The following is a 14,057-nucleotide window of genomic DNA, read 5'->3' as shown; positions in this document are numbered from 1 at the left end:
CTCACCCGCCAGGACGGAGTTGAGCAGTGGAGCCTGGGCTAACGAGGGCTTTGCCTGCCCTGCTGGGCTGTGGTCATCTCAGTCTGTGCAACTTTGCTTCGTTCTTGCCTTTCTGTTTCCAGCTTCGCCAGCCTCCATATAGATTCAGGGTTCCTCCCTGCAAGAGCTGCTGCTGATACTGCAAACAAGTGAAGCAGCGTAGACTGTCACTGTGACCATCTGTTATCAGCCCCTACAGGAGAAACACACAAGCTGAATTCAGGTCCCTTGTAAAAAATCTCTTTATTCTCTAAATCTATAATCTAAATCAGATATTCAGTTAATGACGGAGTCTTAGACAGCTTGAGTTGTATACACTGAAAATGCTAGGTGAGCTGCCCTCTGAGGGCGTGTAGAGGGAGGTGGGATTTGAGGAAGGCCCTGTGACATGCAAGGTCGGAAAAGTCATTCTAGATATAAGGAACAGCCCCCGGGCTTGGGAGAAGGCACAGGCGTGCTGTGGAAACTTGTGTGAGGAGAAAAGAGCACTTTCTGCCAGGATAGCCATCTCCATCCATTTCTCATCTCCACGTATAGGAGGCCATGGGAAGCATTTCCATTCTCCTTCGAGCCTGCGGCCTGCATGGTGGCCAAGAGGCGTATGAAATAGGCCTCCTTGTTTTCACATTGAAATATGGATGTGAAGCTTTGCAGTGGCAGTGTTGGTTATTCTGAGCTCCTAGACTAGTCAGAAGTAACTGGATCTTGTGCTAAGGGCGGTTAACGCTGTATGCACCATTCCGGAGGGCTGCAGACACTCTAGGTAAGTGATCTTGATAGGTACATTCTGATTGATGGGAGAGTTTGTCTCCCAAACTGTCACATGGTTTATAAAGGTGCCACTCAGCAGCAGTGCTGGAATTGCTTGTCAGCGCACCTGGCTACAAGAGCAATGGGGATAGGAGACAGAGCTGTAACTTTGTTTTTTCTTGGCTTAATGGCCCCAGTGTCTGACCTGCCTGCCCGCTCTTGTTTGTCTGGCCCTTAAAGAGGCAGCTGGGATTAAGACTGTCAGAGATTTGCACCGCTTGAGCACCGGGAAGGTTAGTGTTATCACACAGGGCAGCATATGACGTGTCTGCTGCAGACAGAACACAGCATAAGCAGAAGAATGCTGCAGCTAGAAAATGGAATGATGTGTCAGGGTTCCTTTTTAATCCGAAAGCAGTGTAATTACAATGCACTATGGGCCTTATCCTACTCTCCTTCCTTGTATAATCCATGGCTTCTCATGTGAGTAATGGCTGCAGGATCGGGCCTCTTACGAATTCCCAGATCAAACTTACACCTTAACTTTCAGGTGAAAGCTGTGACTTTATTCGCATGTTGGCATAAAGTTCAGTCCTCAGAACCGTCCTCTTTGTGAAGAGGAGGGAGGCACTGGTGTTAAACCTCCTCTGTAGGTGGCTTTGCCGATAATAGTGAATTACTGTGTCGCTTTCAGACAACTAAGCCAGCCCAGAATAACCCCTCTCATGTTCCATCGCATTGTAATGAGCCATAAATCAGCTGGGTGAAACAATGTGATGTGGTGTCTCCTGGAGATTCACATTTTGTTGTAGTACAACAGCCTCACTTCCAAGTACAAGCTACTCTCTGCAGCCATCCCAGCGCTCCGTTTCAGATTTTCCCTGTTTCTGGATGGCAGCATGCCCATGGCAAAGGGTAAGCAGGAGGTGGGAGTTCCGAGTCCTTTTTACACTCGGAGTGAGTTAGAAGCAGGTGTGATCCTGTCAGGCCTTCCTTGCATTTAGTGGTTCTCTTAATCCATTTATAACAGCACTTGTCCAGAAATCTGGTTTGAATGAGCCTGAGATGAATAATTAATGTCAAGCGGTTCAGACGTCAAATATTTGAACAGCTGCTTGGGTGTTTTCACTGGCTTTGTGCAGGGAGGCAACACCAGAAAAGTTACATCAGGAGGGACAAGTTAAAACTCTGGCTTCAAACCCTGACCTATCGGAACTGGCCTTAAAACTAACCTTCCCTTGGGTGAAACATGTTTGAAAGTGTGTGTGATGGGCCATCGGTTTCACAAGCTGATCTATTCTCTAGCGTTCTCCTCTATGTAGTGGCAATTCCAGGATCAGTGGTCTTGTTGTTCAATCTTGACACCTCTCAGAAACCTGTTTTTCCTTCAGAGAACAGGAACCTGTAAATTTCTAAAACTTACATTTTGACTTGTCCACTAGGTAGGGGGTTTGCTTTTGTTCCACAGACCGAGAAATATAGTTCCTGACTCAATTTTGTTGGCAACGCATAATCTATAACAGCTCACATTCTTGTTACAAAAATCCTGTCTCTTATTTGGTAAAGTTAGGTGAAGTCAGGATTGTGTGTTGGAGAAACACGTAGGGCAGGGTTACCTGGGATTACCCTCTAAGTGCTGCCCCTCCAGGCCCAGAACTGGGAGTCCTCAGCTGATCCGTCTGGAAAGCATGCCCTCCAGCCTCTTCGCTGAACGTCCCTGTGCTGCAACACGTCTGAATGTTTAAACCGTGCACTTTGTTTGAGGAGGCTGCCCTGCTTGACATGGCTTTCTAGCTACGTCAGATCATAATAAAGTATCTTCTTTTGTAACACACCTTCATGGCTTCCCACACACATCCTCCTCCTCCTCCTCCTCCCCTCCCCACGAGGCAGGCTGGTGCTGGCCGGCCCCTGCTACCCGTCACCTCATCTGGCCAGCACTGCTCCCATCAGTATTATTAAGCCAAGGTTTTCAAAAGTGACTAGCAATTTTGGGTACCCAAATTTGATGTGGCTTAAAGGGCCGGACTTGCAGGAAGCACTGAGTACCTGCCCCTAAACTGAGGCATCCAAAATCACTAGTCTCTTGGGGTTAGTCTGGACTCAACTAGCACTAAAGAGACGACCAAGGGGAGATATGATAGAGCTCTATACAATCATGGCTGGTGTGGAGAAAGGAAATAAGGACGTGTTGTTTACACCTTCTCATAACACACGAACTAGGGGTCACCCAATGAAATTAATAGGCAGCAGGTTTAAAACAAACAAAAGGAAGTATTCTCACAATGCACAGTCAACCTGGGGAACTCCTTGCCAGAGGATGTTGTGAAGGCCAAGACTATAACACGGTTCAAAAAAGAAGTAGATAAATTCCTTAAATACATTTATCTATTAGCCAGTATGGGCAGGGATAGTGTCCCCTAGACTCTGACTGCCAGAAGCTGGGAATGGGCGATGGGATGGATCACTTGATGATTCCCTCTGAAGCAGTTGGCATTGGCCACTGTCAGAAGACAGGATACTGGGCTAGATGGACCATTGGTCTGACCCAGTGTGCTCATTCTTATTGCAGTGTCAGACAGATGTTGTTTCCCTACTGGTGATCAAAGAAGAGACCTGCTTTCATGCTCTTTTGCACGTGATGGTGAGGTAGTAGGAGGCTCTGGTGGGAAGGGAGTGAGGTTATATAACAGGGAGGATGAGTGGATTGTGTGCATCCATCAAACATCTCAGGAAAGCTTTTTGTCCTATGGTCTGAATTGTCCACCTTCCTTTATTGCTCTGACATTGCACTTTACAAAACTCCTCCCAAGACTAGTAACTCAGTACTGACTGAGCAAGCGGCTTATTCCAGGGGCTGAGATGGGGGCCAAACTGAGATCTCCGAGGTCAGAATGGAAGTTCCCAGACCTAGCGGTATCGCGGGTGTTCAATATCACCATGATTCTTCCAGTTCTCCATCAGCAGCTCCCATAACTGAAAAACCTGCCAAAATGGCACGCACTCCCCATGCACAAATGAGAATTCGGTGAGGATGGGGTTAGGATTCTGAAATCAGATGCCTTAATGTAGGTAAGCTACACCACCGAAGCCAGGCTATATACTCTGAAACTCTGACCCTGAGCCACTAGACTCTTTGGCTTGGACGATTTAGAAACCAAATGGACGAAAACATGCTTGTTTCCCCTGTGCCTGGCATCCTTCAGAGGGACGGGCAGATAGAGGAACCAAAGAAGAAATCCCTTTTACACTCAATTGACCCTCGATGACACCACCACCTCCCTCAGGCACTTGTTCCAAGTATTCATTATCTGGCTAACATTCAAATCACTTCTGGGACTGGCCAAGTCTCTGCTCCAGCTTTGCATGATTTGTGTTCCCCACCTCTTGGAAAGAAAAATGAAGACCTGTACATCCAAAGCTTATGGCCTTTGAGAAGTGATGGGCTACAGTAATGCCAGGTGCAGAAGATGGTGTTACTGGAGGTTTAATGTCGTGCTTGTAAATTACCACTACATCTCTCGCTGCCAGTTCTCAGGCAGCATTGAAAGAACATCCAGCTCTTCTGACAGGTCTCTCGTATTACTTTAAATCTTCTCCGAAACATTGTGATGAACTGAAAGAGTCAAGATTTAGTGGATGAACCATTGCTATGAGAGAAGGAAACTCAGGATGTACTTTGGCCGCCAGCATATAGCATGACTCAGCCTGTACTTGAAACGCTTCTGATGGACTCGGCTGGCAAAGGCACAGCCCTGTATGCTTCTGAAGGCCGTGCCACTTCTCACAAAGCTGTGCCTTGCTTTCAGAACCCGATGTTGGGTGCTGCACTTCCATAGGTGTCAATAATCGCAGTTTGGTAGCTCTGGTGAAAATTGAAAGCTGGTCGTCGCTTTGGGAGCAGGGGCTGGCTGAGTTAATCTGGAGAGGTGATCCTGAAAGCTGATGGAGTGCTGAAAGTGCCACTCTTTAAAGGCCCTCATTTTATATGGGGGAAGAGAAATATCAAGTCTTTATAAACAAATTTTATTAGCAGCTTAACTGATAACGTGTACGTTCTCAGAGACTGACAGTGACACACTGCATTCGAGTGGTGTCCTTGGAAAGAGATCTCTATCCTGTCTAGCTCCCACTGGGGATATAGCCAGCTAGAAATACTGCTCCACCAACATGGGGGGGTCAGGGAGGGGGACGCAGATCCGGTATTGACAGCATAAACTGGGTTGAGAGCACAGTGGACTGGGAGAAGAGTCAGGCCCTTGTGTTGTCAAGAGGGTGACTTGGGGGATGGGGGGAGTTCTGTTTTTATGAGGAGCAATTAATAATCTTTCCCCAAATTAGTATCCCTAACTGAAACTCACCATCTCTTCCCTTCCTGTGCGCATTCACACTGCACAAGAAGCCTTTGCTCTCAAAGCCCAGTTAAAACTGACATGAGCCAGGGTTAGTGATCTGGTACCAAAATGTTTTGACTCTGCTACAGCCCTTCAGCACGGAGGGAGGATGGCCTTGTGATTAATGCATTGGCTTGGGACTCAGGACATCTGGGTTCATTTCCCAGCTCTGCAACAGACACCTTGTGTGACCCTGGGCAAGTCACTTAATTATTCAGTGCCTCAGTTTCCCCCTCGATCAACGGAGCTGTTGAATTGTAACTGTTCGGTGTAACCCCTCTTGCTGTGTTTGTACAACATTTGGCTCAACAGAACCTGATCCTGGCTGGCATGCCCAGCGAGCGATAACAACAGCGCTCAAAGATGCTTCTTGCCTATGTTGGCTCTGTCCTAAAGATTAGCACTTCTGATGTGGCTTCCTAAATACTTTCTACTAAGTATTTGGGGGCACTTAATCCTGTGAGAGCCTGGGCACCCTCAGCTCCCCTGGGAGTTAATCAGGGGTGCTTAATACTTCACAGGATCTGGGGCTATGCAGCACTTCATACTTCAGCAGGGATTCTGCCTGGGTAAGAAGTGCTCGTTAGGGCCCTTAACACCAGTGTGTCCTTATCTGCTTCCCAGAAGTAGTTTTATTCTCATTCATGAACATTTAATATTGGACAAAATTAAGCAGAGGCCAACGCTCGTTACAAAAATAGGTGTTTTATTGTCCTGGTGTTTGTTTGCCCGCAGTGATAGTCCTCATGATGAAGATTCAATTCACTGTTTCCCAGTGGCCTTATCTAATCGTGTTTGGCTGAGAAACCATGTGATGAACAAGCTTAGCTACACTAACTTCTTTCGATGCTTGAGCTTTCAGCCATGAGTGAGACACAGTCCCAGTTTCTGAACCACCCCCTATAACCCTCAAGCTCCCCTTTTTCCTTGCTACAAAAAGTAAAGTTATGATGAGGGTGATGGAAATCTCTAAAATTCCCTTCATAATTGAAAATTAAACTGTTTCATTCTTTGATTGGCACTGGTTCCTGCTGCTAATCTGCTCAAAATACATGACTGAGCTCTGAAGGATAGCCCACGCAGCCCAGCCTCTGGCCTAGGATTTCTTTCAAGGGATCTCCTTATGTTGCTCTGTGAGATGTTTTGCTACAGCGCACTGATTCGTGATACTAGTCCACCCGTTTTATTCCCTCCAGGCTCCGGATTCATTATGTGCAGTGGCAAGGAGAATCCGGATAGCGACGCTGATCTCGACGTGGATGGAGATGACACACTGGAATACGGGAAACCACAGTATCGTTTTTGAGAGATTCTTACTCAGTGGAACCAGAGCCGTGTGCCTGATGCCTCTGACACCGTGATACAGAGTTGCCCTGTGTAACGTTGAGTGAACCAGGCTCAGCGCCCGTGAGAAATGCCAGCAGCTCCCCACACTGCATATCATACACTTGATCCTTTTGGGTTATTTCCCTAATGTCTCTGCCACAACACTTCCTTGTCCTTGTTAGTTACCTATACCCCATCCTGGCATGTGCCTCCTTCGTCCACACCACCTTTCTGTATGTCACCAAAAGTGAATCATTCTCTGTCTCCTTTTTTCATACTCAGATTTTCCCAAAATGCACTCTGCTCCAGGAGTGTCCGAAGCTCCCTAAAAGCCGAACTGTGGCCCTTCCCGTTCCCCCGAGGCCCCACCCCTGCACTGCCTGTTCCCAAGCCCCCTTCCCCCCCAAGATCCCACCACCTGCTCTCTCCTCTCTGCCCCCACCCTCCCATTGCTCACCCTTAAGGCCAGTAAAAAGTAATGGGGCCATGGCTCCCCCACAACCCCCTGTTCCGGTGCACTTGCTCTGCTCCAACTATTTGGTTAGGGCTGGAGCTTCTCCATCCAGAAATTTGGGCCAGAGCAACTGGACTGTGCCGAGCAGCTCTAGTAGCTGTTTAATGCAGGCATCTAGCAGGAGGGGGAGCAGCCAGGCGATCTGAATTCCCTGAAGGCCGTGTTTACACTCTGACATTCGGGGGTGGTGAGACTTATTGTCTCTATTCTGGGATTTAATTAAACCTGCACCAGCTGGTGTGAGTCAGCATCTCTCTAAGAGAGGCAGTGGCACTGTGCTGGCTGATGCCTGCAGAGGAGCCGGCCCTAAAGTGTCTGTAAGCCAAGGCTGGTAACAGCTCTTCCCGCATGTTACTATCAAAGGAATCTCTCCACATGGCACAGGGTGTTACCTTCCTGTCTAAGTTGGTTACCATGTTCCATGTTGCCTTTGAAATCAAAGCTCCGGGAAGCTAGCTGTTGAGGTAGATTGTCCGAATGAACTCGCTGTGTATCCTTTGTAGCTAAGTTGGCTGGCTGAGCCCCCAGTGCCGCGAAATAGGGGTACAGCAGAGCACCCACTCCTCCCCCTCGACAAGGCTGTATTGCTCCTTAACCCTCTGTGCTCAGGTACACAGAGGCAGATATCATCCCTTGCACCGGGGAAGAGCCGGGCGAAGCCAAAGAGCGGGAGGCACTCCGCGGTGCCGTCTTAAAGTAAGCGCCCGGGCTTTGTATTGTTTTCACCAAACTGGCTGGCTGTGAGTTGAGGGGGAAACCCCTGTTCAGTTGTGTGTGTGTGAGACATGGCAAGAGAGAGGCAAAGCCACCCGAGGAAACAGTCGTGTGGCTCGGGCTGAATTCCCCACTCAGGGTGTAGGAAGGTATGGTTAGGGGGTCGTAGAAGCACATTCCCCAGCTACTCTGACCACACCCACTCCCCAGCAGTGCCGCCTACTCCGAGAGCAACATTGGCCAGCTGCTAACTTCTGGTGGAGAAGACATGGGTGCTGCAATCCCCCTCTGGGAAGACCTTTCACAGTCAGGGGCCCTACACTCGGCCACTCCCCAGAGCGGACTAGAGTTGGGTAGATCTGCAGCTGCCGCTTGCATGCCGTAGCGCTGTGTGCAGTATGTGTCAGCTAGCACCGTGCGGGGGGCTGCCCGGGGTGGGGGAGGACAGGCCAGTGGACCCCTCTGCATGCTGCACTGAGTAGAGGCAGCTGTGTGCCGCTCCCTCGTGTGGCAGGCCTTTGCACTGGGAACCGAGAGCCCTGCCTCGCTTGCTCCAGGCTGTGAAATGCAGGCAGCCAGGGCGCCATGGGAGCCAGGCGCTGGGGGAAGTACTTCAGGCAAATAACAAAATGACTGTGAACAGGGACCTAAGATTGTTTTTCGAGCCCTCTGCCCTGTATGAAAATAGGGCTTCCATTTCCCCTTTGTCTCTTGGACTGAGTGATCCTGTGAGGTCACGGTTGAAGTGATTGATAAAGCAGTGTAATGAAGCTTTCTTACTGCTTAGCCTGTCACAAACAGTGGCTCAGAATTAGGGTCCACTCTGTAGAAACATGGGATTTGCCACGCTGGATCAGACTGTTGGGCTTTCAGCAGTGGCCAATCCCTATGCTTTGGAGTGAGGTAGAGCCGTTCCCCTCGCCAGATGAGCACATTGTGATGTGGGGGAATCCCTCGCCAGTGCCTGCAGACAGTATTGGGAAGGTGCGGTGTGGGGATTACAGCAGGAGCCTGGAACCTACCATGTCACATTCCCATATGTGGCTCTGTCACTCAGACACTATTGCCTTGCAGTCCTTGACCCCCTCTCCGACTCATTTGCCCCATCTGTAAAATGGGGGTGATTATACTTCATATTTGCAAAGTGCTTTGAAATTCTGGCCGAAGGCTCCGGTGAAATGCAGAGTGTAATTATTAGCTCATGCCCTGAAGCAGGAGGCTAGATTACCCTTTTAATGTAACCCTCTTAGCTCACAGAGCTGAAAATGTCACTTAGTGCTCATAATTACCTAGGCGCCTTTAAAGATTCTCTTGTGCTGTTGCCTCCTTTATTCTGTTGGCTCACAAGTGACTGGTCACGATTGCCAGTTCTATATGCTTTAGTGCAATGGGTGTCCCAAATTTGAAGTGTTAAAAGGCCCCGCCGTGAGAAGGTGCAGTTATTCTTCGAGGGAGTGTTTTGTTGTACATAGAGAGAATCCTTTAGCCTCTGGAATCCTGGGTGCAAAACTCAGCCTTAGGTTACAAGGCTTCAGTCAACATCACAACCACTGAGTGGTTGAGCACAGCAGTAGTTGGGAGCATTGGGAGAGCTGTGCGGGGAACCTTGTATGTCACTTGCCAGCACAAAGCCCCCGGTTCTGGAGAAGGCTAGTCCCTTGCTTAGATGCCCAGATTTAAGTGGGAGGGAACGTTTGTATTTAAGCTGTTGAAACTTACAAAAACCAGTGAGGCTTGTGTGTGCTGTAGGGGCCACGGACTCCCCGTGACCCGCTTTCAGCATTGTCTCTCTTCTCTGTTTTTAGTGGTGGCACGCCCAGTACCCGAATAACGCCAGAGTTTTCCAAATGGGCCAGCGATGGTGAGTGTTGGATCCATAAATTACTGTTCCATCCTGAACAGGCAGATTTTCTCTTGCAGGTTTAGATGGAGGGTGTGGGGGACAGGGGGAGCGGGGTGATCTTCCACCGTTTTTGAGTTGCAGTCACTTGCCTATGTAGTGGTCATGGTAACTGCATGTCAGTAAAAGCAGGCAGTGATCATGTGTATAGATAGCCCTTTGACCCCCAAACAGTATCATTAACAATACTCGGCATTGGCAGAACACCTTTATTCTGAGGATCTCAGCGGGCCCCACACATATTCCTCATCATGGGCCTTTGAGGGGCTGACCCCAAGGTGGAGACTTGTCAGTCAGAGACAGGATTAGAACTCTGGCATTTTGGGCTCCCACTCCTGGGCTCTGACCATTAGGCCGCACCAACTTCCTGTTGAGCTGAATAATGTCATAAAATAGCATCTGAATGAAAGGGAAAAAACCAGCTGGTGACTGCTTGGCCTGGTGACACAGGAAGCCAGTTGGTAACCAGTGAGGTCTCTTGTGGTGGGAGCCATATCTTGTCTCTTGGCATTGAGGGCCGGAGTGGGATCCCATCTGTAGAGAACAGGGAGTTTTTCAGGCCAGCAGTCAAATAGTGAGAGTGGTGACCTGGGGGCACTGCCCTCTGTGGTCGAAGAGTCTAGGAGCAGGGTATCTGAGGAGGCTGGTCAGGAGGCCTTCCCAGCAGGAACCACACTGCCTTGGGTCATCCTCCTCCTCCGTTCACCGAAGCAGCTGTTAGAGCTTCGCTCCCAGTGCTGCTGTTCGGGTGTTGGTGGCGTGACCCAGACGCATGTTAATGCTGCCCTTCTTCTTTGCCATCCCATGTTTTAAAGGATATATGAGATTAATGCAGCCTCCGAAGTAGATCTTGTCCTCTGTGGTGTCAGCATAAGAGAATAGTGCCTCCGATTGCTGTTCCCATGGACTTCTTCCTTCAGCCCAAGTGGCAGAGGCCTGTGCTTTTAGCATGGAGTGTCCTGGCTTCTGTCCCAGCTGAGGATACATGGTGGAGGCTGCCCACAATAATGATCTGCGACAAAGAAAAGGGTTTGAGCTGTGACTTACGTTGATGCTCATTTGAGAGCATGTGTCGTTCTTTGAGGTTTTTTAAACCCATGGGGGGGGGTATTTTTAAATGCCAGCGGCCCCTGGGCACATACCCATCCCTACAATAACAAACTAGTTGGAAGTGTGAGCAGCCCCCCAGTAATAAAACTTCACATGTTCCCACTGTGGAGCCCCAAACACATCACAGCATTAGGCAAGTGCTGTCGTCCCTGCTTTCCAGAAGAGGGAACTGAGGCAGAACGAAGTTAGGAGACTTGCCCTCAGTCACCAGGGAGCGCAGGAGCTGAACTGGGAATAGAATGCTGGTCACCTGACACTCAAGCCTCATAAGAGTCCACAACCAGGGGCTTGGCCAACGGCACAGCACCAAACTGCACAGTGTGGATAGACTCCAAGGGTCATAACAGCCAGATACATCACAAGCTGCTCTGCGTAGACTCTTCGGCCAAGATGGTGGCTAGTGACTTTGGGGGGCCCCTTTAAAGATACCTTGATGGAGACAGATTTGCAGAGGGCAGGTGCTCAGCAATTTCAGTCTGGCCCCTTTAAGGCATCTCTGGCTGGGTGCCCAAAATCCCTCAATCACTGGAAAATCTTGGCTTTTTATTTTATTTTCCTCTCGTGGGGTGAATTTCGTCCAGTCCTGCCTTGCTGGAAACCTGCTCTGCATGGCTGCTGTAGCAAACCTTTTCTGAAATAAATCTTAGCTGCCCACTGGGCATCCATCGGAAGTGAGGCGAGGGTGGAATTTTCATTTTCCCTCTCAGATCTTAGGAGCGCTCTGTCCTGGGCACAGGCGTTTCAGACAGCCAGGAGCAGGCAGCGTCGGTTCTGCGAAAGTGACTCCTGGGTCCTTTGCTCCTGCGCCCGTTACACGTTTAGACACTTTCCTTTCACTAAGTGCCCTGTACCTTCCCTCCACAGAAATGCCCTCGACGAGTAACGGGGAGAGCAGTAAACAGGAGGCTCTGCAAAAGACCTGTAAGAACAGTGACATCGAAAAGTGAGTAAAGCGCACAGCCCCGTGAAGCAACTGCCCCCAGCTCTCTGAGCGTCAGGGTAACTCAGAGGCGCACACGGGCGTATTTTGGTACCCTTGACCACTGAAGCAGTTATCCCTGAAATAAGCGACTTCCGTCCCAAACTAAATATGAGACACCCTGAGCCTCCAGCTCCCAGGATCTGAGCATGTTTCATCTGCACCCTTCTATCCCTGATTCAGGAGCCTGCAATCCAGTGTTTAAGCTATGTGATAGCCCATTGTGCTGCTGCTGCTAACGGGGGGTTGTCACCATCTCCTTCTCCCACTAGTTCATGTACGCATGACCTAAGATGGAGCCATGTCATGCCCTTGGCACTGTTCGTTTCAGATTTCTCTCTTGTGGGGATGCCCCCCTCCCCAGAGAGTGGCTTGTCCCTTCACACCCTCTTCCTAAAGGCTTGTGGGGAAACCCTGGCTGCTGGATGCCCAGCTGCATGAGTGCCTCTGGAAATCCCAGCCTAGTACTTTCAAGATCCTCCATTGCTGTTGTGGATCATTTTAATTCCCTTTTTAAAAAGAGAGAGTTGATTATTGCCTAAAATCAGCAGTGATTGGGTAAGGAATAGAATGGCTCTGAATGAGACAGAAGCAGGGGGGAGAATCTCTGTGCTTGAAGATTCCAAATAACTTTATCTTGGATTAGTTTGAAATCCAGTTCCTTCTCCTCATTGGCCTGCCCAGGCCTGACTTCAGGGTTCTGTGTCCCCTGCAGACTGGAGACTTCTAACAGCTAAAGCAGCTTTAAGACGCGCTAGTGCATGGGTAGGTGTTAGCTGAGGTAATTCCCTGCTGCCCCTGACCTCTGGTCTTGGGACCTTTTTTTCTGTTTTAAAGCCTCTCTACCCATGAGTCCCAGACATGGGTGGTCTGCACTGCTCATACTCTACATATATCTTCTGATTTCATACTTATCAATCAGTGGGTTGAAAGCTAGCCCATAGAATTTTGGGATTTGACCACACAGCAATAGGAGGCCTATCTTTCAGAGTAGCCACTCTTGTGTTTTGTGTCAGAGGTAAGGTGACCATTTTTTTCAAATTTAAAACCAGGACATTTAAAATTGGTCAATTTTGGTGGGCTCTGTGTGATGATGTCATCATTGAGTTCCCACGGTCGGGCTCTATGTAATGCGTGGGAGTATTATCGAAGAGTCGCCGCGGCCACAATATAGTGAGAGTGCGTGTGCTGAATGCCGAGTATTGCCGAGATCCAATGACGAGAACCGTCGTGTAAAATAAAACTAAAACTAGGATAAATTAATAAAATTGATTTAGGCTGGTTTATCGAGGATTGATTTGATGTACTCCATCTTTTGATAAATGAATAATTTTTGATTTTGTAGTCCTAAACTGTACTAGTTACATCTCACGACTAACCAGACCAATGTTCAAAACACCAGTACTGTAGTGGTAAAACCAGTATGTATGGTCACTTTAGTCAGAGGTGTTGAATCCCTTCGTAGGGCCTCCCAAGTTCTCCTTAGAGTCAGTGAGACTCTGCCCTCCCAAATCCACTCCTGTTGAAAAGCTGAAAGGGTTTGACCGTTTCCAGAACACTTGAGCTCAAGTGATAAATTGACCTTGCCTCCTTGACCAGGTTATTAAAGCTGGATCTAGAGTCCCTGGAAGGATCCCCAAGCACTTTCAGATGACGCGTAGAATAACTACATTGTGAAATATGTGTATCCGTCCTGTCCCATCATAACCTTGCCCCAGTTCAACTCCCAGTCCTGCTGGAGCTGCAGGAAGGCAGGGAAAACTCCTTAGAAATTACAGGTAATTACTGGCTTATTGACTCTTCTCAAGAAATGCTTCATTTAAAGGAACGAGGAGAGCTGAGGTGCTTTTATTTAAAGGCCTTTATTTCCATCAGGGTCAGAAAGTAAGATGGTGTTGGAGGTGGATTCCCACCTTTGCCTTTTTCCCTGTGAGATCTGTGTGTGATAAATAGTTTCTGTCCTGCTGTTTAGGGAGCCTGGATGCTCTGCATGTTTGTCTGCGTAGGGGGGTTGGTGTTAAATTAATGGATAACAGCGATCAGACCTAGAATCCTACAGAAAGCGGGGGAGGTGTTTCATACTGTCTGGCTGCTTCCCACTCTGCTGAGGAGCCATGATATATGGTGACCCAGCCCAACAGGCTAAATTGATTCATCTCCAGTTCCTGTTTCTTAATCTGGAGCTAAATTGGTTTCATTTTTCTTGTTTTGGATGGCGCTTGCAGCAAGTTCTAGGCTGAAGCACTTTGCTCCGTTGTTCATAACTTTAATTTTTGCTTTTAAATCTGGATGTTATTGATTGGTGTGTTAAGCTCCATGTAGCATCTGATT

The 14,057-nt window shown here is 48.7% G+C and overlaps 1 protein-coding gene across 5 annotated transcripts in view; it reads left to right on the top strand.

Moving 5' to 3' along the window:
• The window catches only part of RNF220 (ring finger protein 220), a 317,769-nt gene that overhangs the window by 271,072 nt on the left and 32,640 nt on the right, over window positions 1-14,057 (top strand). For all 5 annotated transcript variants that reach the window (XM_039483594.1, XM_039483593.1, XM_039483592.1 and 2 more), the window contains 4 exons: window positions 6,380-6,476; window positions 7,633-7,719; window positions 9,543-9,598; window positions 11,612-11,690. In XM_039483594.1, coding sequence (XP_039339528.1) covers window positions 6,380-6,476; window positions 7,633-7,719; window positions 9,543-9,598; window positions 11,612-11,690 — 319 coding nt within the window. The remainder of the gene's footprint in view (window positions 1-6,379; window positions 6,477-7,632; window positions 7,720-9,542; window positions 9,599-11,611; window positions 11,691-14,057) is intronic.

The sequence above is a fragment of the Mauremys reevesii genome, linkage group 8 (genome assembly GCF_016161935.1).
Source record: "Mauremys reevesii isolate NIE-2019 linkage group 8, ASM1616193v1, whole genome shotgun sequence".
NCBI lineage: Eukaryota > Metazoa > Chordata > Testudines > Geoemydidae > Mauremys > Mauremys reevesii.
This window is presented reverse-complemented; position numbering and strand designations above follow the sequence as displayed.